Raw genomic sequence first — 23,891 nt, forward strand, 5'->3', positions numbered from 1 at the left:
CAGCAATGTTACAATTAGAAAACAAATGAAGCATGAATGCTATGGTACTTTTTACCATTCGTAGGTTTGATTAAGGTGTTTGAATCAAATAATTGTTCAAATATTTGGCAATAAACTAATTAAAATTAGGATACATATGTGGTATTTCTTGCGGTACATTAACCACGTTTCCCACATGAATACAAAAAAAACATTGACAGTCCCCTAGTCATCATTGGTGATAACATTACACGTTTTTGTTTAGCTAGGTTATGTATCTAATTTAAGATTGTAACTTTCCGCCAGATTGCAGTGTCTGAAAATTCAGAGGGAGTATGTTTAATTGGTTTGAATTTTCCGCCTAAACTTGATTGACGACAGCATTGGCCAATAGTAGATCAACTACATTTTGCCACCCAATCAGTCTGTGGTATGGTCTAGGAATCGTCTGATTGGCGTTTTAGTTTGCGCTGTTTATGCACAGACATTTTAACCAATGAGAACTCACATCCTGTCAGCCTTTCGTCACAAAAGCCAATGGAACACGGTTTAAGATGGACGAGACCAATGGGATTTTGGGGGAGGGCTGAAGAGCCCCGTTCCAACCTGTCCTTAAATACGGCACCAACTTTCCTGAACTACATCACTTATATTTCTCTAACGGAAGAAAGCGGAAGAGAAAGAAAAAAAAAAAATCCTAACATGTCTGGAAGAGGAAAAACCGGAGGAAAAGCCCGCGCTAAGGCCAAGACTCGTAGTTCTCGTGCGGGACTGCAGTTTCCAGTCGGCCGCGTTCATCGCCTTCTGCGAAAAGGGAACTACGCTGAGCGGGTAGGTGCTGGCGCTCCCGTGTACCTGGCTGCCGTGCTCGAGTACCTCACGGCTGAGATCCTGGAGTTGGCGGGCAATGCGGCTAGAGACAATAAGAAGACCCGCATTATCCCTCGTCATCTTCAGCTCGCTGTTCGCAACGACGAAGAGCTGAACAAACTGCTCGGTGGAGTGACCATCGCTCAGGGTGGTGTCTTGCCCAACATCCAGGCCGTGCTTCTGCCCAAGAAGACGGGCCAGGCTCCTCCAAGCTCTGGCAAGGCGGGAAAGAAGGGATCTTCACAGTCTCAAGAATATTAAACAAGGACTCGGACTCTTGACTTGCTAACTGGCTAAAGACAAAATCCCAAAGGCCCTTTTAAGGGCCACCCAAGTCTTCTGAGAGAGCAATTTCAATTGTCCATATTCCATTTCAGTATGTCTCTGCTTTTCTACGATACTGAATAAATGTGTTTTCTGTAACTTGACCAAAAGAGCTGAACGTCTTTTGTTGTCGAAGCTAATAGGACTGCGAGACTAGCTTAATGGATTTCATAGCTTTTTAGCTGCTTAGCCAGCTAGTTAAATAGTTGGCATTGTCACTTCTTTGTAAAGAAACTATAAGTAATGCTTCACCATGCATTTTTAAATCCGTTAATCCAGTTCATATGAAGCTCGCATGGTAGCGGCCCAGCTCCATAACGTGCTCAGCTTCTCACTGGAAGCTCATCTAGCGCCCTCGTGCACCATCCGCGTTTGCAAAACAACCGAGCATGCAAGTGGCTTAGAAAATGTTTATTTAACTGCTCAGAACAATTAAAGATGGATTGCATTTTCACAATAAGGCACGTTCAGGATATTTGATCAACATACACACGCATTTAGCATCTGACTTTAAGACGGCACAGCCCGCAACTGATATCCATTACTGAGTAATGCGTAACTTATTTCCAACACCTTTCTTACAATCTTGTATTTATCTGGTTAACGAAGTGCGGTTTCTTGAATGCGAATTAGTCCAGGACCTGAATTACTGCTAATGATGGTTCTCCATTGAAATGCCTTTTTTTTTTTTTTTTTTTTGTCCTCCACGAGGCTTAATCTGTATCAGGGCCTCTTAAGGGTTTGGCACTTGGTGATGGTAGAGTCCACTCCAAACTAAGTGGCACCTGGTAGTGTTATAATTGCATGGCAAGCCACTTCAGCTTTAGGTCACAGAGGAAGGACTTCTTAGAGTGAATTATGCTACAGACATGTCTGTTACATGATCATAATCAGACAGTGCCGTGCTAAAACTGACATCTTTTGGACTATTGACTCCCTGCCCTCCAGTAGTCTGGTACTGCACGTTTTAGTGCTTTACCTGCTGCTAACGTACTTCAGCTCAGCAGCTAATTTGCAAGCCATTTGGTTTGGGTGTTGGAGCAGGAAAATATTAAAATATACAAGGTAAGAACTGGGAAACTGCTCTATAGGACAGACACTGAACCATTTGGAGTGCAACAAAATCAGCTACTTATCTCTTGCTGCTATATGACAGAGTTAGTTACATTTTCTTGGAATGTATATTTAGCTCCAAATGCTCTTTGTTTGAGAAGAGCCGACAAGGTTCAGTGTGGTCAAAAACATCACTGCCTTCCTTGCCTAAAGAACAGCCTAGTGGTCTCACTGGTAGAGATACAGAATCATTATTTTAGTTAAACAGCAGTGCCTTCATCTTGCAAGTGCAAACTTCTACACCAAATAACAAATACACCTGGCCTATAGAGATGACTTTCACTCTGAATGTGGGTGGTGGGGCTGTGTGTCAGGTTCACGGTGTTAAGTGCATGGTGTATGGCAAAGGGCAGCAGCTGAGAAGGGCCTTTAGCGGGCATCATTAAGCTGCCTGGCTGTGGTGAGGATGTCTTGGGCTCCTTTGCTAAGCAGGAGGTTGGCTAGGTCCGTTCCCAGCTTCTCGGCAGCATCCAGGGCCAACAGAGGCAGGCTGTGCGCCGTGACCCCAACGTGTGCGCGTTCCCCTGCGCCATCATGCACCTGGAACACACAACATGTAAATGAACAGCAAAACAGAATGTAGTGTCTATTTGTGCGTGTGTGGAGCATGAGCTCTAACCAGGTCATGGAGGTCTATGTTGGTCTGCATAGTGTCCTTTAGACAGTCCGTGCCGTCTAAACTGTAAACTGCACCGGTCAAATAGAGCTGAAAGTGGAAAAAGTGTAAACCAACACATATTCAACTTATTACATCCAACAACCAACCCAACATGACGAGTAAGATGGTACAGTGGCGAGTGCCTGCAATGTTACTGTTTTTCTCATTAAGCCAAAATGTATTAGTGTCTATTAGTAGTATTTACCACAGAGTTCTTGACTTCTGTGTGGACAGCAACTGGTACACTGCACCCGCCTTCCTACATGCAGAGAAGGGGGGAAAGGCAGGGAGCATGCGAGAAATTTGCAATGCAAGTAATTTACAACTGTTAAAATTAATTTAACATTATTGATGCTGCTTGATGTTCCAGAGTGTATTTGGGAAACATACCCCAGAGTCTGAAACACTGTTTAGTTCCCATTAAAGTAAGTCTTAAATCACAAAGATCTCTGTAAGATTTACAAATTTAATTCAATGTGAGCTAAACTGTCTGCAAACTTTACTTTTTATTTATTTATCTGATATTTCTACCACCTGTTGATAGGTTTTTTGTATACGCGTGCCCAAGAAGTTTTTTTACCACAAGCATAACCAGTACACAGTGAAGACAGCAATCTTGTGGCAGAAGCAGTCATGCTTCAAGGACAGAACAGATGCCAAATGTAGTCTGTTTGTGTGAGCAGGTGAGGAAGACTAACCAGCTGCTTGAGGAAGGCCCTCTCCGCTATGCAGCGCAGCACAGTGTCTGGGTCATGCAGGACAGACACCATCTCCAGGATGTCACGGTCTCGCGCCCTCACTTCGATCGCCAGCGCCCCCTGCAAAGCGGAGCTCTGTATAAACGAGGCGTCATCCCATCCCCAGTTGGCCATTTTTGGAGTTTATCCATGATTGAAGTAACTATGGAGACTCAATTCCACACACATCAATCTATTGTTACGGTAGAGCTTTCGTGAAGAAACACGCTGTGTCTGCTTACATACAAACACACCACAGTGGTGTTTTGCTCTGTTTGACAATCTTTGGCACAAACAGTTAAGCAGGTGTTTCCTATGCCGTTGCCCCATAAAAACACAGCTGTCTCAGGATGAAGCCACGTGTGATTCTTCACACTTAATCGGGGCAAACATAGGCTAATGCACTTAAAACACACGCTCTCAAACTCTGGTGGTAATATAGTTGTCTATGTAGTGTCGCTTGTCCTGCACAGATTACTATGTTTGGTCACATACCTGGCCAACAGCATACATGCAGTCTTCAGGGCCCAGGACCTGAGAGAGACCAGAGTAAAAATGCCTTATGCAGAGAACAACAGCTAGAGAAGCAGAGATCTCTAGAGATCAGATCGTAAAAAAAAATATATATATATATATATATATATATATATATATATTTTCATACCCTGTAAGGTAATGAGCTCCAACTGCAGCAAAAGTTAAATTTCTTTTAGTAAACACAGCTTGTGATTCTAGCATTACTAAAATAAAGACAAACAATTCCAACCCATCAGTTACCACCTGACCAGTTGTAGTACAAAAGTAGAGTTATGAACTGCACAGGAATGCCAAGAATACCACAATCCCTAGTAGACTATCTTTAGTATTCCTAGTATTCCTGGCACGCCCATGGAGCTGTACCTGCCCGATGCGGCTCTCCCAGCCCATGCGCTTGAGCCCGGCCGCGGCCAGGATGATAGCAGCGAAGTCCTCCTTCTCATCCAGCTTCTTGAGACGAGTGTTGAGGTTTCCTCGCTAGCGTGCGCAATGAAGGAACAACGAATATGCGTAGAACGAAGACGGCAGGAAGGACGACAAACTGCGTGCGGCTCAGGGCGCGCACAGAACAACTATTACCCCCTAAAGGGATGCTTAGGTGAAGGATACGATGTTTTCGAACACCAGCTGGGGGAACCTCTTCTTTAGCTGCGCAGCCCGGCGAAGGGAGCTCGTGCCGATCACACTGGAAGAGGATGCCAATGTCACAGCGGGTAAGAGTGGCCAGCTCTTTTAAATCACATCAGATGTCTTATACTGGACTCACAATATGACATGTTGGTAGTGACGTGCTGTCTGTAACTGCTGTCTACCTCTTTTCTGGGAGGCTGTCCAAGCTGAGTCCGGCATTCTTTGGATGAAGCACCACGGCATCGTGGGGATTTTCACGCCTGGGGGCATCGACAACAACAGTAGGCTACATGTAAATGCATGGTCAGAATGCACAAAAGATATTAGAGAAGGGCAGTTTGCTTCAGGCTCCTGTTGTTGCTACAAGTGGTCACTAAATTCCAAGCGAATGGGAAAATGAGGAATCCAGAAACGTACTGAAGGACAGCGCCGATAGTGAACCCGGGAGGAAGTGAGGTAGGCAGATCTTTCAGAGAGTGCACAACAAGGTCCACCCTGATGAATGATGGAAAAAAGAAAGTTTGCAATCAAGTCAACTTGGTGCATTCTGAAAACCAGCACTTTCTATCACACTGTGCCATGTTTATATATGTATATAAACTTGTTAGTGTAGAAGAAGATATGTTGAAAATCGCAACTGATAATTGTTACTAAAAAGCATTTACCATCCTATGTTGACAGTGCTGGTTTGGCAGAATTTTCTGCTGTACCAGTGTTTTAACAGCAGATGGTGCCTCGCACTCAACAAATTCCAAGCAAAATGTTTAATCAGAGTCGTCTAAGGGAGCTTTAGCTCTAGGGTTTTGCTGCAATTCAACTGAGCAAATGTTATATATGCTGCCCTCTGGTGATTATTTGGAACAATGCACTTTAAGCTGGGCTGATCCAGCGTGGCTGCTAAAGTCTGGACTCTTCAGTAAGGTTTTAGACTGGACACGGTGGTTAAGGCTTACTCGTTTCTCTCAAGGGCATTCTCTAGCTCTTTGGTAAACAGACTCTTCTCTCCAATCTGTGACACAGGACAGGATATCAGTGAAGACAGACTTTCAGTAAGAACTTTGCTACACCTGGGAAAACAGCCATACAATTCACTTAACTGTTGCATAATTGTACACAACAGCCATACAATTCTATTACATTACAAAATACATTAAAATCTTCTGATTTAACCATACCTTTGATAATGCCGTGTCTAGGATTTTGTCACCGATTGTCGACATGGCGACTGAAACACACATAGGAAACGTTTAACAAAAAAGTAATTGTACCCACTGACTGCATTTCTGACATCAGCGATGATTGCTTTTGACAGACACAGGAGGATTCACTGGAGGAGGAGACGAGAGGACTGTGTGGATTACACAGTCCCACTACAACACAATCGCTCAAGTGTCTGTGGGGGCTGAGGAGAAAAGAGAAGATAGACACCAAGAAAGAGGAAAGAAAGGGGAAGAGGGTGCGGCGGAGAGAGACGCGCTGTAAATGATGAAGGAAAGAAAGAATAAAAGCAAGGCAACTGGAACAAGGGCATAGACAGAGAACATTCCAGACCACACCCACTGCCTTCAGCGTGCATCTTGCTGACAATGGACAGACGTCTCGTACCTATCTCCAGCTGCAGGTCGGGATACAGCTCCTTCAGTTTCTCAGCCACACTGTCCGTCTGGATACGAGCCAGCTGGGACATACATACAGCTCCATCAGTCAATACAGATGCGGCACACCCACATACATTCAGCGAGTGCACACAAACACGGCTTGATGCAAGACCTGAAGCTCTGCGCAGATCGCTTCTATCAAAAGATCTGGTATTTTGGTCACTTTTTTTTTGGGTTGAAAAATTGACCAACAGAAACAATCCAAACTACTTGTAGTAAAGATTTTTTTTTCCTTCTCTAAAAATTCAGATTTTTTTTTTAAAGATATCTAAAGTTTTCCTAGGATATCGCAGATATACAGATTAATTCTCAGTCTTTCAAACAGCCACCATCGGCGTAATTTTAAACAAGTTACGACACATCACTTTTCAGTATTAAGTAAATGAAACTGAACTTTCTTAAGGCTTTCTTTAAAAGTATAATAGATGTCACTTCTAGCAATCTCTGGGGAGACAGATGAGAACCGGATCTTATCCGCACCCAGCACGTTGGCGGACACACCCGCTCTCACGCTGCTATGCACCTTAGTTTATAACGGCGCTATTAACGTGACGAGGCTCTGTTATAATGGTGGCTGTTATAAAAGTGACAGTGAATGAAAGAAAAACGTAACAGAACAAATTCTACATGCATTTTTCTCAGTTTTCTCAGACCAAAAATAATCATGTGAGAATGTCAAAAGGAAGTAGACCAATTATGTATTAGGTATGCAAAATTAAATAAACCTATAGAAACATTTAATTTCATGCTTTAGCAGAAAATCTGTGCTAGATTAATATTTTCTCACAGATTAGTACTAGTAATTATAGGCAGGCCGAGATATAAAGTTACTTTGCTTCATGAGCAAGAAGTCAAAAATGCACAACGAATAACCGAATATCGTAAATCATCTCATGTTCCAACCTGGCTTTTCCTCGTCCCCATGCGTATAATTCGAGTGACTGTTCCATTTCCTTCCTGAAACACAGAAACCAAGTTAGAAATCTCATCTAGGTGCCACCGTCCCCTATCTTAACACCTGTGGCTGACACAGCCTGACAAAATTCCTCAAACTCACTCTTATGTACTTGAATGGTCCTTCCATATTATCGATTAGGCCGATGACAGTATAAATGTTTAGACCATTAAATATGTTGCGCCCTCGTCCCCAAGGTCTGTCTAATGAATGAAGGGCTCAGAAAACTTTCTCTTCCAACTGGGCAGAGACCCCCACGCCCTGTATCTTCTGGATAATGCTGATAACGGCTAACTAACTCATTGTTAGCTAGTGCGTGTGTGGTGTGTATGAGGCGTCAAATACACACATTTCTCCCGCACTTTTCCAGAATACCGCTACTATTCACGGCTATTCAGTCATTTGAACCGACTGCGCTTGAAGCAGACGGTATGGTAGGACGGAACATTAGGCGTCTGAATGATAATCGAAGATAAGCATAAACGAATAATCACACAAATGAAACAATGTCAGATGTTGATTTGCATGCTAAGGTCGTCAACCGGAGCAGAACCAGCTAAAGACTATTTAGTGAACCTCGCAACAGCGACATTAAGCTTAAGTGAAAGCCAAGTTAGCTTAGCAACGCATCTTCCTACGTGAATGCGGTCACACATTAAAAAATATTTCTCACATATTAAGTGAGTCCATGTCAAAAACTCGGACTAATCTCTCCCGTCAGTACTAAGCAATCGTAAACTAGCAAAGGTTGGACTCATTGTTTCAGTACTTAAAATGTGTACACAATTTAATAATATGAATAAGATAACGCTAGAATAATACACAGAAATTTCTTGTTTCAACCACGTTTATTTCTATATATACACAACTGTCTTGTCCTTGACTCGCCAATGAATGACGGGAAGTTGGACCTCAAAAGCTCATACCGACAATTAGGACGACCAATGTGCAATGGAGGCTTACGCATGCACGTCTACTTTAGTCTAACTTACTTGAGCAGCACTAGCTTCGTGAGACATTTTCCTTGCCGAATGAAACACTCAACAATGCAAACGCTTTTCCTATCTCTTTCATAAAAAATATCCAGTCATTTAAACGAAATAATTGATTACTTTAACTACATAGCTGACTTCGTATATTCTTCCATTTTTCAGCCGACAAGATTATTGTTCGTGACCGCCTTACATACGTCACGTCCGTCTACGACAAAAAACGCCCCTGCATTTAGGAGCGTTTTTGTCATGGTCGTGATTTGCTGCGCATACTATTGGGAATTTATTATTTTGTATCTTACACTTCTCTTTATAAAAAATACCTAACATACTCCGGTGAGATTAGTTAAGCGGGATAAGAAAATGAATTGTAGGTTACTGTCATCAGTCACGTTTATTATTCGGCGGTTCTAATACATACATGTGTTAGGTCTCTTGTTAATATGTACTATATGATATAGTTTATATATATCATATATAGTTCATATATATAATTTATTTCGCAATTTACAAAGTCATACACTAAGAGTTGTATTGAATTGCCTAATTAAAAATGTGAATATTAATGTGCTTATAGAATGCCAGTCTATTTTTTAGATGTTCGTGTGCTCTCGTGGGACCATATGAAGTATATAGAGTATGCTCGGGACATGTCCTGTTCCAGGGGTACCTGGAGGACTAACTGGCTGCTGATGCTGTATCTTCCACATGTTCAGTATGGGATCCTGCCCTTTTACCTTGCTGACTGGCTTCTTCCGGTTGGAGACGTGGCTTAGCACTTCTGCCATATTGAGCCACAGACAAACATCTTTTTTTCTTTTCCACGACGCAAATTTTATTAGCCAAGACAACCGCTGTCAAGAACGTGAACGCATAAAAATATAACAGATACTGAAAATGGTGAGTTTCTTTTATTTGTTGCTGAATTAACGAATAAACTAAGCGACGTGTTCCGGTTTTTCACTCAGACGCGATTCCTATTTCTGAAGGTGCCCAGCGTGCAGCTAAACAATTGGCAGTAAATTGCGTTCGCAATGAATTAAATTAACCTACTTGGTCACTGTGACGTATGGTAACTGTATAGCAAAGCAGCCAGATGGCTCACTCGTGCTGACTGTTTTCACCTCCTGTTTAGATAACAAATGTACAAGCTGTGTTGTAAGCGTCAACACAGTCAGCTAGCTAGCTAGCTAGTAGTTAAGTCGCTACCGAGCTGCAGTGGCTAGCTGGCTGTCCACATCGTGTCAAGCCCTTAGCCAGCTAACGCTAGGTAGCTAAATTAGTTTACACGTAGACCAAAGCTTCTAACCCCCTAGCATGATTAGCTGCTTGTTTTAATGGTGTCTAGATAGCCAGTTTAATTCTGTAATGTGTTTTGAAATGTAATGGCTAGGTGAAATCTTATATACTGGCCATTCTAGTATGTTGCCATGCAACTAACGTTGGCCGTTGGAGCTTTGGGAAGTAAGTACTCTGTGGCTTGGGGAGCAGATTTTGCTATATGTCGGCTAGTTCGTATATGTTGCAGGTGTCCTTCTAATTGGAGAGTTCAGCTATTCATGTGATATCATTTTGGTTTTGGACATAAGATATATTTTCAGTATGCTACTTTTACGTCTGTATGAGGAGTTCCAATAGATTGCAATTTATTAAGATGACATGCATTTTACAGTCAAGTTGATAGTCCAAGAGACTCACACTATTCAGCACTGCGTTCTTCTGGCTTTTTGAAAAAACAATCTTTTTATGAACATTTAATGGGGAGAAACGAAGAAAGCTGATTCTGATGGGGTACTGAATACCATAAAGAAGATTACATAATTACAGGGATAGAGGATGCATAGTGTCCAGACTTTTGCTAACCTTGAGTCACCTGACAACGTAGGCCTCTTTCTTTAGGTTTGGTTGTCATGTGTTTATGCTTGTTTCTCAAAGGGTTGTTTTTCTTTTTTAAATTTAAACTTCCATTACATAAAAGGAGGCTGTGGCCTACACGCATGGCTTTAGCCAAGAGTGCCTTTTATAACCAGTAATGGATACCTTTATGTCCTGTCAAATATCTTTCAATATACTTCTGTCTTTGATTGGATTGAATTGCCCCTGAATGGTGATTCACCAAACTGAAATGAAGAAGTCAGTATGGCCATGATGTGTACTACTATGCCATGGTGCTTCAGGAAAGTTCACTTGTGCCTTTTCCTTTTGTGTACAAGCGTCACATCACCTAATCAAGGTGTCTGCTTGGCCTCATAAACAACACCGTGCAGTTAGTTTGAAGAGCCGCTGTTGTCGCTTTAGTGTATGTCTAGGGAGTGTGTAGGTGTGTGCCTCTAATTTGGGCTGTTGACTGACTGACAGCAATGAATTGACTTTAAAAACAGGTTAGGGTTGTATACATGGGGTGGTGTGCTACATTAATATTGTAGAATTTTGAGAAATGGTCCATGTCAAATATGGTTTCTTAATGTTCAATGGTTAAAGTTCTTGAACATTAACAGTAGTTATTAACAGTAGCTATATACTAGGCTGTTACTTTGCAAATGTCTCCAATATGAAGACAGAATCATATAGTGATTACAAAGCCTACAACTACATAAATGGCAATAGGTTGTATTAAATTTGACCTATAAAATGGGTGAATACTGAACACTAAATGACATGGTCAGAAGATAGCTTCATTGTTGTTACCAGTTTTTATGTCTGTCAAATATAAATGCCTTAATAAAACAGACTTCTCATTAAGAACCTCCAAGATTTATCAAGATGGTTACAGACCATAAATGCATTCTGGCAGACTGTCGCAGCACTTCTTTTCATATTGTATTCCACTGTGATACTATAACTGAAGACACGAAGTGGCAGCAATTACCATCTGATCCGTTGCCTGTGTTCAGGTGCTGTTGGCGGCAGCGGTGTGCACCAAGGCGGGGAAGGCGCTGGTGTCACGGCAGTTTGTGGAGATGACACGGACACGCGTGGAGGGCCTGCTCGCCGCCTTCCCCAAATTAATGAACACAGGCAAGCAGCACACGTTTGTGGAGACGGAGAGCGTGCGCTACGTCTACCAGCCGCTGGAGAAGCTCTACATGGTGCTGGTCACCACTAAGAACAGTAACATCCTGGAGGACCTGGAGACCCTGCGTCTCTTCTCTCGTGTGGTACGTGTAAGAAGTTCCTTGCATGCTATAATTTGTTCTTGAGGCTGCACAATTACAGAGGAAAATATTGTATTGTGAATATTTTGTGATTTGTATTGTGTTGGCGATATATTAAATGCACGGTGATGACCGTCTGATGTGATGTTATTTTTACAGCTTGGTTCTTGTGAATATCATGATTCTTCAGAGCATCCTGAGAATGCTACAGTTGTTCTGGATACTCACGGCACAGAAAAAGTCATGTGATGCGTTAGAGAACTCGTTTGCCTATTTCCGCCTTCTGCAGTATTGATCTTGCAGAGGCCACTATTCCAATTAACAAACAATTTATTGTATAGAATACCAAGTGCACCGTTCATTCGCCCATCAGTTCTCTTTTCTGTTTAAGTGTTTGCATGCATTTCCATGTGCTTCTCTAGCTCGCTTGGATGTGTCTTCAGATCTTTCAGCAACCTGACCTGTTTCTAATTCGTCTGAGACCGAGTATGCTGGTTTGCCCTGCAGATTCCAGAGTACTGCCGTGTGCTGGAGGAGAGTGAGATCTCGGAGCACTGCTTCGACCTCATCTTCGCCTTCGACGAGATCGTGGCACTCGGCTACCGGGAGAACGTCAACCTAGCACAGATCCGCACCTTCACCGAGATGGACTCGCACGAGGAGAAGGTGTTTCGTGCCGTCAGAGAGGTGAGAAGCAGCGAGGGTGGTGTTAATGTACAGTAATACCCCGAAATTTCGCGCTTCTGAATCTGTGGCTTCACGAATTTGCATTTTTTTTCCTTGGAACCTAACACTTAAAATTAGCAGTTTATCGCATCTCACGACCTCGTTCGTTGTCAAGTCTATCGTGTAGCGTGTTAGCTTTGTGTGTATTTTATTTGCGTTTCTGCAAACACTAAGATGCCTCCCAAACGCCCTGCACCTTCTAAAGCTTCTGGCAAGGAAGTTAAGAGGCCGAAGGCTACTGTGACACTTCAGAAGAAGGTGGAATTGTTGGATATGCCTCATAAAAAGCAGAACTTCGCAGCTATAGCCTGCCATTATGGCATCAATGAAAGTACGGTATGCTACATCCGGAAGAATGAAGCGGCTATTAGGTGTACCCTTTCATCAAGGTTCCGTGAAACTGCTAAAAATGTATCCAGCGTTAGGAATGAATACATTGTTAGGATGGCATTGGCATTGTGGATCAACGATTGCAGGAAAAAATATATCCGCTTAGATGGTAACTTTATCAAAGAAAAGGCACGGAATCTGTACCAGCAGTTTTCAACGGAAGAAGGCACAGAACCGCAATGTTCCTCACAAGGGCCAAAAAAAGCCAAAGAGAAACCCCACCAGAACATAAGGCTCCTGTAGTAGAGCCAGAAGATAAGCCAGAAGAATCATCTACTTTTACCTGTACAATTTTAAAGGGTGATGTAAATTATAACATCAATTTTTAGATCAACTTGAAGTGTTTTGGGGACATATTTGGTGTTTAACATATGAAGATAGGCCTTTGTTAGTTGTCTGTCTTGTCTGTGCATTTTCAAAATTCGTGGGGGTCTAGGAACATAACCCCCATGAATTTCGGGGTATTACTGTATGATGCAGTGTGCTGAATTTGCCTTGCTCATTTCTCGGGGCAGAGGTGCAAAGGAGATGAGACGTGAAGATCCACAATGGTGCTGCCCTGATTCACACGCTTAATTACCATTTGTTCATAGTGTGGATCGAGCGACGCGGTTGATGATGCAACTCTCAGCAATGGCTTCACTTATCTCAGAAGACATTAATATCATATGACTTATAATAAGCTTGTAAGAATAAGCTATTATTATCTATAGCACTTAAAGTGCAAAACAAAATGCAACATTAACACACATTAAGGCTAATTAAACACAAATCAGAGCAGCCAGGTCTTTACCCTCCTCTTAAGTGCATAGATCCTCGGGTCATGAGGAAAGGAATTCCAATGCTTAGGGCCTTAAGCTTGAAACTTTTGTAGCTAAAAACAGGCCAGTGATTTTTGACCATCTGAGTCAAATTAAACATTTTGAAATGCACCTTTCAAAGTCATTTGAAAGTCATTTGGTCACACTCTGGTTCTGTGTCCTGTGTGAGTCATTTGGTCACACTCTGGTCCTGTGTGCCCCACCTGCCCCCTCCCACAGACCCAGGAGCGTGAGGCCAAGGCGGAGATGCGGCGCAAGGCCAAGGAGCTGCAGCAGGCCCGGCGGGACGCAGAGCGAGGCAAGAAGGCCCCGGGCTTCGGTGGCTTCGGGAGCAGCGCAGTTGTAGGTGGCACAGCCATCATCACTGACACGCTGGTGGAGGCGGAGAAGCCCAAACCGTCCCCGGTGCCCGCCAGGTATGTGCCTGTTTGCATGTACACACACACACACACACACACACACATATGCAGGAACATAGATGACTGCTGGTATAATGCTTAGACACATTGCTGCATTAAGGACGAAGAATGTTGCTGCATTTGCATTGCTGTAGCTGTGGATTGTTTTTTAGTGGCAGAATGAGGATTCAGTGATTTGGTGATTGTCTGATAATGCTTATGCATCAGCACCGGAAGTAGGTTCCTCTCCAGTGATGTAACATGCAGTGCTCTCATGCACATAAATAACAGATGTAAAAAAACAAATGTCATTGTTATACCTTTTTAACACCTTTTAAAACTGCATTTGACAATCTTGACAACCAACCGAGGGCTAAAAATTGCTTCTACCTAAAATTCTAGTACAGCAATTCTTTTGGAGAAGTTTGTATAAATGCATTGTATTTATAAAGTGCTTTTCAAGGTCTTAAAGAACCTTAGAATAGTCAATACAAAAAAAGAACACACATTGATAGACATACAAAGCAACATTTAAGATCATCAGAGGCACTGGTTTCATTTTCATAGCTATGGAGCGTACTCCCGAGACTCCTAACCCTAATGCTGCCTTCTCTCTTTCACTGTAATGTTCGATGCTTGAACTAACCCTTTCACTGCCCATCTTCTCCCGCAGGTCCAGTGGGCCCAGCAAAGCCCTCAAACTTGGTGCTAGGGGTAAGGAGGTGGATGACTTTGTGGACAAGCTGAAATCAGAGGGTGAGAACATTATCCTACCCAGCACCGGCAAAAGACCCTCTGAGGCCTCCAAATCTCTGCCCACGCCTGTTAACACAGAGAGGTATGCCATGGGTACACACCCTGCTGGAGGAGGGGTAGTAGTGTTTACCAGAGGTCATATCTGGTAATTTAATTGTTTTTTTGTGTGTGTGTATGGGTTGGGGTTTCACATTACAACATGTTGCAGAAGGTCTGATCCAAAAGTGCTTTATCATGTGTCATCTCTATATGTTTAGCCATTTAAAAAATCTCATTAATCTTGTGACTGTATGTAAAGCATATATGAGGGAGGAATTGAGTGGTAATTAAGTTACTTCACATATTGTATTTTTAAGCATTTCCTGTCCTTTTGGAGTCGCATCTCAGTGACATTTCTCACATGCGCCATCTGCTGGTTGCAGTGTGCATCTGCGGGTGGAGGAGAAGATCACGCTGACGTGTGGACGCGACGGCGGGCTGCAGAACATGGAGGTGCTAGGCATGATCACCCTCCGTGTGACCGATGAAAAGAGCGGACGCATCCGACTGTTAATCAATAACGACGACAAACGGGGCGTCCAACTGCAGGTGGGCCCCGCCTCGGGGTCAAGCAGAGGAAGAAGGGTGGACTGGAGGGGGTGGGGCTTTATTTAATGCAATAAGTATCAATATTACATCTGGCACTTATGCGTGTATGGAAGTTTATTAAGCATTTAGTGTCGAGTATGCTGAAATATACCTCGGAGTTGCGCATCGAGAAAGAGCTCAGATTATTAAAGCAATTAACAAAAGTAGACTGTGATGTCTTTTGGGGGGAAGAGCAGGAAAGGGAAGTTGCCATAGTTGGTAAAAGTCACACATGCCATAGTAAAAGAAGGCACACTCCCTCCCGCAGACCCACCCCAACGTGGACAAGAAGCTTTTCACGGCCGAGTCTCTGATCGGGCTGAAGAACCCGGACAAGTCGTTCCCCCTGAACAACGACGTGGGCGTGCTGAAATGGAGACTGCAGACCACAGACGAGGCCCTCATTCCACTAACAAGTCAGCGCTTCACTCATTCCTCTCATAGTACCAACATACCCAGACCTGCTTGTGCTCATTGTGCTGTAGGGATGAGTTGCATTCTTCTCCTCTCTGTCTCCCTACAGTAAACTGCTGGCCCTCGGAAAGTGGCTCCGGTTGCGATGTTAACATAGAGTATGAGCTGCAGGAAGAATCACTGGAGCTCAATGACGTGGTGATCTCGATCCCCATACCGTACGTCTGCCTAATGCCCTATGTAATGCTTAGTATGTTTGTCTAACTGATTAAAGTTGGCATGTTTGTTTGGTTTGAAGGCCTCTTCTGAACATGCTTATTAATAAGTAGCATCTGTAGTAGCACTAACTCTAGCTTTCCTGCCATTTTATCACATTTGACCAAGCATGTATGCGCTGCAGGTCAGGGGTGGGTGCTCCTGTGATTGGTGACCTGGATGGGGAATATCGCCATGATGGCAGGCGGAATGTTCTGGAATGGTATCTGCCTGTGGTGGATGTGAAGAACAAGACGGGCAGTCTAGAATTCAGCATAGCCGGCCAGCCCAATGACTTCTTTCCCGTCAACGTGTCTTTTGTCTCTAAGGGCAACTACTGTGACATTCAGGTACAAAAATAAGGGAAAAACATCTGTTGCACTTGAAAAAATCAAACTGAATCCATTCGTTGACCTTAAGTCAGGTGGTGGACACACAGAAGTTATTTAAAGGATAAGCTGTTTTCTAAAGACTTTAGTGTGTTTTCAGATTCATTTAAAACCTAGATTAAAAACCCAGATTAGTTGCTTGCTGAGACAGGACACAGTATCTGAACCATTTGGCTCTGTGTCCATGCAATAAAGTAGTTCTTTTAAAAAGAAACACCTTCTCCAATGAAAATTGGTATGTTCTTTCTATGCTCACTTCTAATGTTTAAAGTCTGTTCATTTTCTTTGTCTTTTCCTCTCTTCACGCAGGTCACTAAAGTGTCTCAGGTGGACGGCAACAGTCCGGTGCGGTATTCCACAGAAACATCCTTCCTGGTCGACAAGTATGAGATATTATAAAAAAAACAAAACAACAAAACAAAACACAAAAAGGAAACCTCGCCGACAGAAAACCTAAAACCAACTTCAGAGAAAATGAGATCAACGGATCGAACACACAAATTTAAACCCAAGACAAGCAAGAGAGATTTGAAGCATGAAGAGGTGGTGGTTGATAACCTTTTCACTTTCAGCAGTACTTAGTCTTGAGCCTTTCTGTTCTCCCTCTAAAACAATGGCCCTTTTCCACCTTGACAGGCAGTGTTGGCTGCATTGGTACTTTTGTACAAACATGAATATTGCGAAAAAGTGATGGGTTTGTTGAGTTGAGCAAAAGGAACGTCACAGCCAAAACAATCGCGGTTTTAACTAGACGCCAAACCATGTGGGCTGTATCATTCTAGAGAATGAAAGTGGGTTGGGGGATGAATAATTTATGTGACTCCACCATGTCTTGAATCAGTTGTATAGATGACTGCGTTTTATTAAAAATTTATATAACTTAGCATTAAGCATAAGTCATTTGCTAGTGTGATGTTTTCTTCTATCTTAAACCTGCTTGGGTTTGTTGCTTACACTCGTGCTAGGATTCTACACCATAGGGGTTGTCTGAGATCTCTTCTGAGATACTGTACTGCACTCATGGATGGCTGACTTTTCCTGCTAATAGCTTTTGTCTGAACAGTCCTCCACTGACCTATCTACTCCTTGCTTGCATCAGCAGGACCATGTTACGAAATGGACCTCACTGTTTTGTCTGTGTATGTAGCCCCAACACATTTATCTTTTCTCCCCAATTTTTTTTTTAACTCTCTGATCGGCTGTGAAATTGACTGCTGCACAAGTCCATGCTTGTATTGCTGTCGGTCTCCTGTTTGGTTTGTCTGCATCCTCCTCCTTTCTTTTTCCTGCTTTATCCTACCGTTCTTTAAGCATGCTGGAGTGGATGGATGCTTTCGGAATCCAATCCGAAGTCGCCGTAGAGCTTTTAAATGCTTTGTATTGCCAGTCATTGTGCATTTCTGAACTGTCAGAATTTGTTTTTTGCACCAGTAGAAGGGGTTGCACATCCATGACCAGCAAAACCTCTATGGACTGGTGCTGTTGTAGAGAGTGCAATACATAAATCATGGTGTTTTTGAATATCTGGGCCTACCTTTATCTGCAGTTTAGACACCACACATCTTTGGTGCCTGTGTTTCACCGATGGATTTAACTGTGACGTGAACAAGTCTTGGAAGTGTTTGTGTGAAACAACCCAGAAGGATATGCAAGAACCACCTCAAATCTTCCTGTATGTGACTGCAAGAAGTCAGGCTGTTGAGAGAAAATGTCCTTTCTTTCTGTGCCAGAACAAGCAGAAGTGCTCGTATCCACAGCATCAACCTCCATTGGGTCCCAGGAAGGGAGGACTTCAGCCCATTGGCTAGGCCCCCTGCTCCCTTTGTCCTGCAGCTGGTAAGAGCTGGCTGCCAGTGCAGGGCATTGGGCAGCTTCTCCCATATGGTTGTTCATGAGTGTGGTTCAGATTGCAGCAATGGACAGTGGGTGGCTGACCTGGCCTGATCCTCAGTCTGGACCCTCTCACACTTGTACAGGAGAAACGCCAGTGCTCTCCCCCACCGCTTCTCATATTCAGTAACGCCTCAACTCCACAGCTCGGCGAGGAAAATGAAATACTATGTTTGGGTTTTTGAGTTTTTGTTTCTTTGTATTGTGTTTTCTTTGTTTGTTTTTTGTTTTTTTTTGTTTGTTTGTTTTTGGAATCATATTGCAGGTGGGAAGTGGAAAGGTAAATCCGAGTTTCTGTTTCTTGTTTTTTTGTAACCCTGTAAAATAATTAAATAGGGTCATGATGAATAACATTCCAGTGTAAACTTATTAAAGAAATTATTAAAATGTATAAAAATACCAAATTAAGGCGCCTCTTTACTGTAACACATGAAAAACACAAAAGATATTTATTTCTTCTCATTATTGTAACTAAATCTTTGGTTTGAAATATGTTCTGGGTAGGCGAGCTATATAAAGCTTTTCCATTCAGGTTTTTTCCCCCCCTCCTATCCTTGTATTGGAGTGTTTTGGCACCATAATATGTCTCCATGGTAAGAAGAATGAACAGAATGTGTGTGTCTGTGTGTGTGTGTGAAATAAAAAAAAACCCTCTGGGAACTGCAATCAAGAAGTGTCACAATAACAGTCCTGAGGTCTGAAGATCATGTTTGTTATTTATATTACTAGGTCTGGAAGGGCCTCATACAAAGCATGAGCAATACTTTCTGTCGTCTTGATGCGTAGTGCAGAGGGGTTTTGTTTATGATCTCAGAGTGGGCACGCAAAGCTCATTATGAATGCCCTTATTTGGAGTTGGGGAGGAGAGGAAGGAGAAGGTGTGTCTGCCTTTTCATTTTTTCCTTCCAATTTTGAATGAATAACTGCTCAGTTCGCACTCATTTCTTTCCACTATCGTGGCAAAGAGCGAAGTCATGTCTAGCTGGATGGTTTCAGCATGGCTTCTGCTTTGAGCCTGAACTCTACAATGAAGGCAAATGAATGATACAGAGATGCTCTCAGGCATGGATTTTTCTTAGGATGGTAGTAGATTTTGTTGAGGAGGTGCCTTGGAGCCCTGGACTTTTAGCTAAGTTAAGTATGAATTTGCCCCCAGTCCCTAATGTCAACTCCAACAGGAGCCAGAGCCAGAGGGTGGCCCCCAAGAAGGTCCGCTTTCAAGTAAGTGATTTTATTTATTTTTTTTAAATCCCACCAAACATAGTTTTGACTTAAGTTGAGCAAATGAAAAGTACATATTTTATTAATGTTCATTGCATGTGTTTGTTTTAGGACACCTTTTTACTGAAACGAGTAGATAGAAATATAATGCCTTTGGTTTAGGGTGACATGCTTAGCTTACACCCCCGTTTCTATTTTCACACATATGCAAAGTGTTCAGTTATAACGTTTCTCAACAAAACGCGTTAATGTACCCATTCATGCGCTCTAAAAGAATGTGCCTTTGAAATCGTTCCGAATAATAAAGCATCATGGAAGTACCTTTGTATGACCACAAGGTGGAGGGCTTGTTAACACGTTACCCAGCTAATGGCTGGGGCATGTATTGAAAGTATAGTGTTTTACTCGGTAGGAAACATTGCCACCTCGTGTGTCGGCCAAATTTTCCCATTCAGTCTTATGAATGTTGGAAGAATTGCTTTTGTCTCAAGGATGCAAGAAACTTTACTTTAAGCTTCAGACAGCTGCTTCCACCCCTCATGAACGGGCTTGCTTTCAAGTTTTAATGAGCGTTTGGTGCCTATTACAAGTCGACTGAGTACTTTCAAGTCCTGGCGTTAGCCAGTGAGTAAAATGGGGGGAAAATAAGTGTTGCTTTGGAAAGATGAAAGAACTTCCTTGCTCTGGCATGTTTATACTGGTCTAAGAGAGGTTTAAGAGTGCCCTCCAGGCACACGCACACACACACAAGGTCTTGGTCAGGTGTAGAGCCATCCTAATCAACCATTTAGAACAAAAAGACTAACAATGAAGACATGCGTTTGCAGGAGCAGGTCAGATAAGGATGCAACATTCTTGAACACCATAGTGGATGTCTGTTATCTGTGAAATGAAGGCGTATGTTGCTTGTGTAACTAGTTGTATATAGTGTTAAACAAAGTTATGTCTTCTAATAATGCTTCGGTAAGTGAAAGTGAAGAGCTCAGAAGTTTGAAAAGTTTAAACTTTAGTATGTCTGAGTCTCGCTGTTCCTGGTAGCTACAGGACAAGCATGACAGGAGGAATACAGGGAGACAGAGGTGGAGGAATCGTGGGATGGAGACAGAGGTGGAGGAATCGTGGGATGGAGAAGGAAACGTACAGAAGTTTTGACCACAAATGACAGGCCACCCACTGCTGTATTAAAGCAAATCGCAGCCTCAGCAATTCCGCTGTGAATCACTTGTAGACTGACATCTGAGTTGACTCATTTGAAAATGGGGAACATAGTATGTAATAGCGGAAGAATTTATTCAGTCTTTATTTATCTGATATGACATCAGAATTCATGCGCAAAAGTGATCATATTGTTTCTCACACATTGAATGAATATAAAAAGTGTGTGATTTGAAATGATCACACAATTCTTCGAATTCATTGAAGACAGCTTGTATGAAACAGACCTACCAGCACTTGTTAAAGTGTTATTACCTGGACTAGACTATGCATTATCTCATGATGGTCTGTAATCCCCACTGTGCCTCCATGGGGTAAATACTTTTTGTCATTTTCTTTTTAAAGTATCTAAACCAGTTATCATTATTTGGCAGACAACTTGGATTCATTCTGGCAAGTGACAACCATTTATTACATTTACAATTCAGACTGTTCTTCCCTTAAAGGTTTCCTCCACCCTGCATCTCCACATAGTACATCCCACGCAATATATACTCCAGACGCTGGTGGGTGGAATGTGTCACTTAAAAGGTGGGGAGGGGGGTTAGTATTCCACATTATGCTACAACACCCGTGGGCTAAACCAAACCCAGCACAGCTTAAACACATTACTCCAGCAGAGACTGCACATCCAAAAACAGCACGAGTTCGTCATTTCCCTTCCTCAGAGAGGAAAACAAAACTTGTGGTATTTTGTGGTATTTTCTGGCCACTGCAATGACTATTTGTGTCCTCCTTTCTTCCATAGACAGCTGACCGAAAGCTTTTTTGAAGAGCAATTTTATTGCCCTCTGATTTCAACTTAATTGAATGAAATTCTACGTTTTGCTTGCATGGCTCGGCTGGAGCGCTGGTGCGCTGAGGCGCTTGAGTTACGCTTTTTCATAGCAATCCAGTTTTTTGTTTTTTTTTCCTGGGATGACAGAAAGGTAGAGCACCTCGGAGCGCTGCGTTTCAGAACGACGCTGATGCGATGGGGACGGCCCGAGGCCTGCGGTGGGGCTTCTATCTGCTTCTTGTGCATTTTCTTTTTCGCTCAAGATGTGAGCGTCGTCGAGGGTTCTAACGACGGCTCTTTCTAAAATCCTCGTGTTTGCATATTAAATGAGCAGCCAGGAGACACGCTGCGTCCCGGTGTCTCCTACAGCCGGAGTTTGGCTGAACTGACCCCGCTGAACCCCGCAGTCCTCTGCTTGGCACAAATGCCTTTTACCTCTTGCCTGTCTGCCTGCCTGACCGGCTGTCTATGGTCAGAGCTGTCTGCCCATCAGCCTCTCTCTCGCTGTGTCCCTCTGAGCTCAGGGTGAACGCTCTGTTCCAGAGCCTGAACAAGTGCACGCCCCTTCAGCTGTGAGAGTGAAAGGCCTCCTTGTGTCCCCAGAATGAAAGAGATAGGGAGAGAGGGAGACAGAGGCTGAGGTTGAATCGGAGAGAGGGAACGAGAAAAGGGGGTGGGCCGAGAAAAAGAGGGGCTGTGTGAGCCGAGGGAGCGAAGGAAAGGGTGAGAGAGAAGAGGAAGGGAGAATGTTTATCTCCTATCACTAGTTGCAACTAATTTACCTCCCTCTCAGGTCTGGTTCTCTGCTGGACTCCACTGAGCAGTCGTTATGCTAGAGAAGAGGAAACTTTAAGAACCACACAGAGATTCATTTGGAATTATAATCCTTGTCCTTCAGGGATTAAATTATGGAATAATTAGCTGCCACTGAGGAGGCTGCCCTCGTCACTCCATGTTTTCTTCCCGGACCTCTTGAATAGGTAAGGTGGATTTGACTGACAGCTGGGCTCACTGCATAAATGTGCCATTAAGGTGGGAAGTTTCTCTCAGACAGTTATGGCCACAGGCTAAAAGAATAGGTAGAGTTACAATAACATTGATTATGGATTAGATTGCCTAATTTTGCTTTCTAAAACCTAAAACAACAATGTCTGCTCTACTGCTTTACTTATGTATGTATGTATGTAATATATATATATATATATATATATATATACACACACACACACACACATATATATATATATATATATATATATATATATATACACACACACACACACACATATATATATATATATATATATATATACACACACACACACACATATATGTATGTATGTGTGTATATCTGTGTGTGTCACACAGTAGAGAAATAGAGTTGAGTACTTTTCTGTGTGAAACTGCAGGCTTGAAAAAATTCTCCTGAGTCAGTGTCAGAAATAGTAAAAAAGGAAGAGCTGAACAGGAAACAAAGAATATAGAGTAAGCAAGAAACTCTCCTCTGCACTTGGATGACACTTTTATATAATGTAAAGTATTAATATAGTGATATTTCTGTGAATTGATAACTGTGTATAAAACAGTTTTTGACTATTACAGATGACCATAGTATTTGTGGTACATGGTTTTAAACCTATAATTGGGGGGGGGGGGGGGGGGGGGTTATAATGGGAGACATTAGACTGCTTTGGATTCAACACAGTCTGGGGATCATAGCCCTGACCTCAGCATGAACAATGAGTCCATTGTCACCGTGGAGACAGCACTAGAGACATGGACTTGCATGTGTGCGCATCACTGGTCCACTGACAGACATTCACAGGAACCTGTCAGCTCAGCTGCACACTTTCACCAATAGGAAATGTGTTCTCTGGTCAGTCAGGGGTTCTGAACACTGTACACATCTGTCTTCTCCAGCCTTAGGCAGAGTGGAACCTCTTTGGAAACGTATAAAAAAAGGAGAGAGAGAGAGAGAGAGGGCAATGCTATTTTGCTTGCATGTCTAAAAAGTTATAGGATACACACATCAGAAGTTTATGTGTGTGTGTGAGTGTGTGTGTAAGAAATGTTGAAGGAAATATGGCATATGCTGTCCAAGGTAAAGAGCTTCAGACGAGAGAAAGACAAAGCTTGAGGATTGTACTTGTAACACAGTTTTGGACAGAGTTCCACACACTCCTACTAACTTCTGCAGGCTGTGCATGTGTGGCGGAGGGGGCGGAGCATATGGGGAAAACAGGCCAAGTACAGCATGTCTGTCTGAATGGAGCCCTTCATATGAGGGAGAGTTCAGGCCACATAAACTAGGCACTACTGTGAAGCCGTGTTGTTCCTTTAATGAATTGTTTCACTGGGTTGTAATGGAATGGTATTTAGAACGAAGGAAAGAGAGAGAGAACA

General features: G+C 42.8%; 4 protein-coding genes across 12 annotated transcripts in view; 3 read left to right on the plus strand and 1 right to left on the minus strand.

Annotated features, from left to right (window-relative positions):
- The first annotated feature begins 589 nt into the window (after positions 1-589).
- On the plus strand, positions 590-1,283 carry h2ax (H2A.X variant histone). Its single transcript, XM_026998504.3, has one exon. It carries the CDS (start codon positions 682-684, stop codon positions 1,108-1,110), a length of 429 nt encoding a protein of 142 aa, XP_026854305.1. The 5' UTR covers positions 590-681; the 3' UTR covers positions 1,111-1,283.
- A 286-nt stretch (positions 1,284-1,569) lies between these two features.
- hmbsa (hydroxymethylbilane synthase a) lies at positions 1,570-8,653 on the minus strand. 3 transcript variants are annotated; one of them, XM_081719188.1, is made up of 15 exons: positions 8,454-8,653; positions 7,811-7,916; positions 7,410-7,463; positions 6,454-6,526; positions 6,024-6,073; positions 5,802-5,857; positions 5,266-5,343; positions 5,031-5,108; positions 4,828-4,903; positions 4,582-4,695; positions 4,177-4,215; positions 3,643-3,762; positions 3,150-3,203; positions 2,906-2,992; positions 1,570-2,826 (listed from the first exon to the last, which is right to left on the minus strand). In XM_081719188.1, the coding sequence occupies exons 3-15, from the start codon at positions 7,428-7,430 to the stop codon at positions 2,656-2,658; spliced, it is 1,017 nt and encodes a 338-aa protein (XP_081575314.1). In that variant the 5' UTR covers positions 7,431-7,463; positions 7,811-7,916; positions 8,454-8,653; the 3' UTR covers positions 1,570-2,655. The 3 variants fall into 3 exon arrangements, with proteins under 3 accessions (XP_081575314.1, XP_026854399.2, XP_026854400.2); XM_026998598.3 differs by lacking the exon at positions 7,811-7,916; XM_026998599.3 differs by lacking the exons at positions 7,811-7,916; positions 8,454-8,653 and adding an exon at positions 7,564-7,802.
- A 543-nt stretch (positions 8,654-9,196) lies between these two features.
- Positions 9,197-18,678, plus strand: arcn1a (archain 1a). The gene is made up of 10 exons (XM_026998569.3): positions 9,197-9,353; positions 11,348-11,611; positions 12,116-12,295; positions 13,765-13,961; positions 14,617-14,781; positions 15,122-15,287; positions 15,595-15,742; positions 15,850-15,958; positions 16,141-16,345; positions 16,694-18,678. The coding sequence occupies exons 1-10, from the start codon at positions 9,351-9,353 to the stop codon at positions 16,781-16,783; spliced, it is 1,527 nt and encodes a 508-aa protein (XP_026854370.1). The 5' UTR covers positions 9,197-9,350; the 3' UTR covers positions 16,784-18,678.
- A 568-nt stretch (positions 18,679-19,246) lies between these two features.
- Positions 19,247-23,891, plus strand: part of phldb1a (pleckstrin homology-like domain, family B, member 1a) — a 42,049-nt gene continuing 37,404 nt past the window's right edge. For 6 of the 7 annotated variants that reach the window (XM_026998437.3, XM_035526921.2, XM_081718877.1 and 3 more), the window contains exon 1: positions 22,114-22,468. Coding sequence is in view for 1 of the 7 variants with exons in the window: in XM_026998434.3 (XP_026854235.2) it covers positions 19,316-19,495 (180 nt within the window). In the remaining 6 variants the exon portion in view is untranslated. Of the gene's footprint in view, positions 19,496-22,113; positions 22,469-23,891 lie in introns of those variants that run through there. The other variant, XM_026998434.3, reaches the window with a different exon arrangement.

This window comes from Electrophorus electricus, chromosome 8, assembly GCF_041902795.1.
Source record: "Electrophorus electricus isolate QZ-2024a chromosome 8, ASM4190279v1, whole genome shotgun sequence".
Classification (NCBI taxonomy): Eukaryota; Metazoa; Chordata; class Actinopteri; order Gymnotiformes; family Gymnotidae; genus Electrophorus; species Electrophorus electricus.

What these genes read in the sequence shown, in the direction of transcription:
- h2ax (XM_026998504.3), top strand. Translation starts at nt 682, where the DNA reads ATGTCTGGAAGAGGAAAAACCGGAGGAAAAGCCCGCGCTAAGGCCAAG.
- hmbsa (XM_026998598.3), bottom strand. Translation starts at nt 8,480, where the DNA reads ATGTCTCACGAAGCTAGTGCTGCTCAA. An exon ending in TGGGGACGAGGAAAAGCCAG is followed by an intron (nt 6,527 to 7,409) that starts GTTGGAACATGA and finishes TGTATGTCCCAG; the next exon opens with CTGGCTCGTATCCAGACGGA. An exon ending in CGACCTGCAGCTGGAGATAG is followed by an intron (nt 6,074 to 6,453) that starts GTACGAGACGTC and finishes TGTGTGTTTCAG; the next exon opens with TCGCCATGTCGACAATCGGT.
- arcn1a (XM_026998569.3), top strand. An exon ending in GGCCCTCATTCCACTAACAA is followed by an intron (nt 15,743 to 15,849) that starts GTCAGCGCTTCA and finishes GTCTCCCTACAG; the next exon opens with TAAACTGCTGGCCCTCGGAA. An exon ending in GCAACTACTGTGACATTCAG is followed by an intron (nt 16,346 to 16,693) that starts GTACAAAAATAA and finishes CTCTTCACGCAG; the next exon opens with GTCACTAAAGTGTCTCAGGT.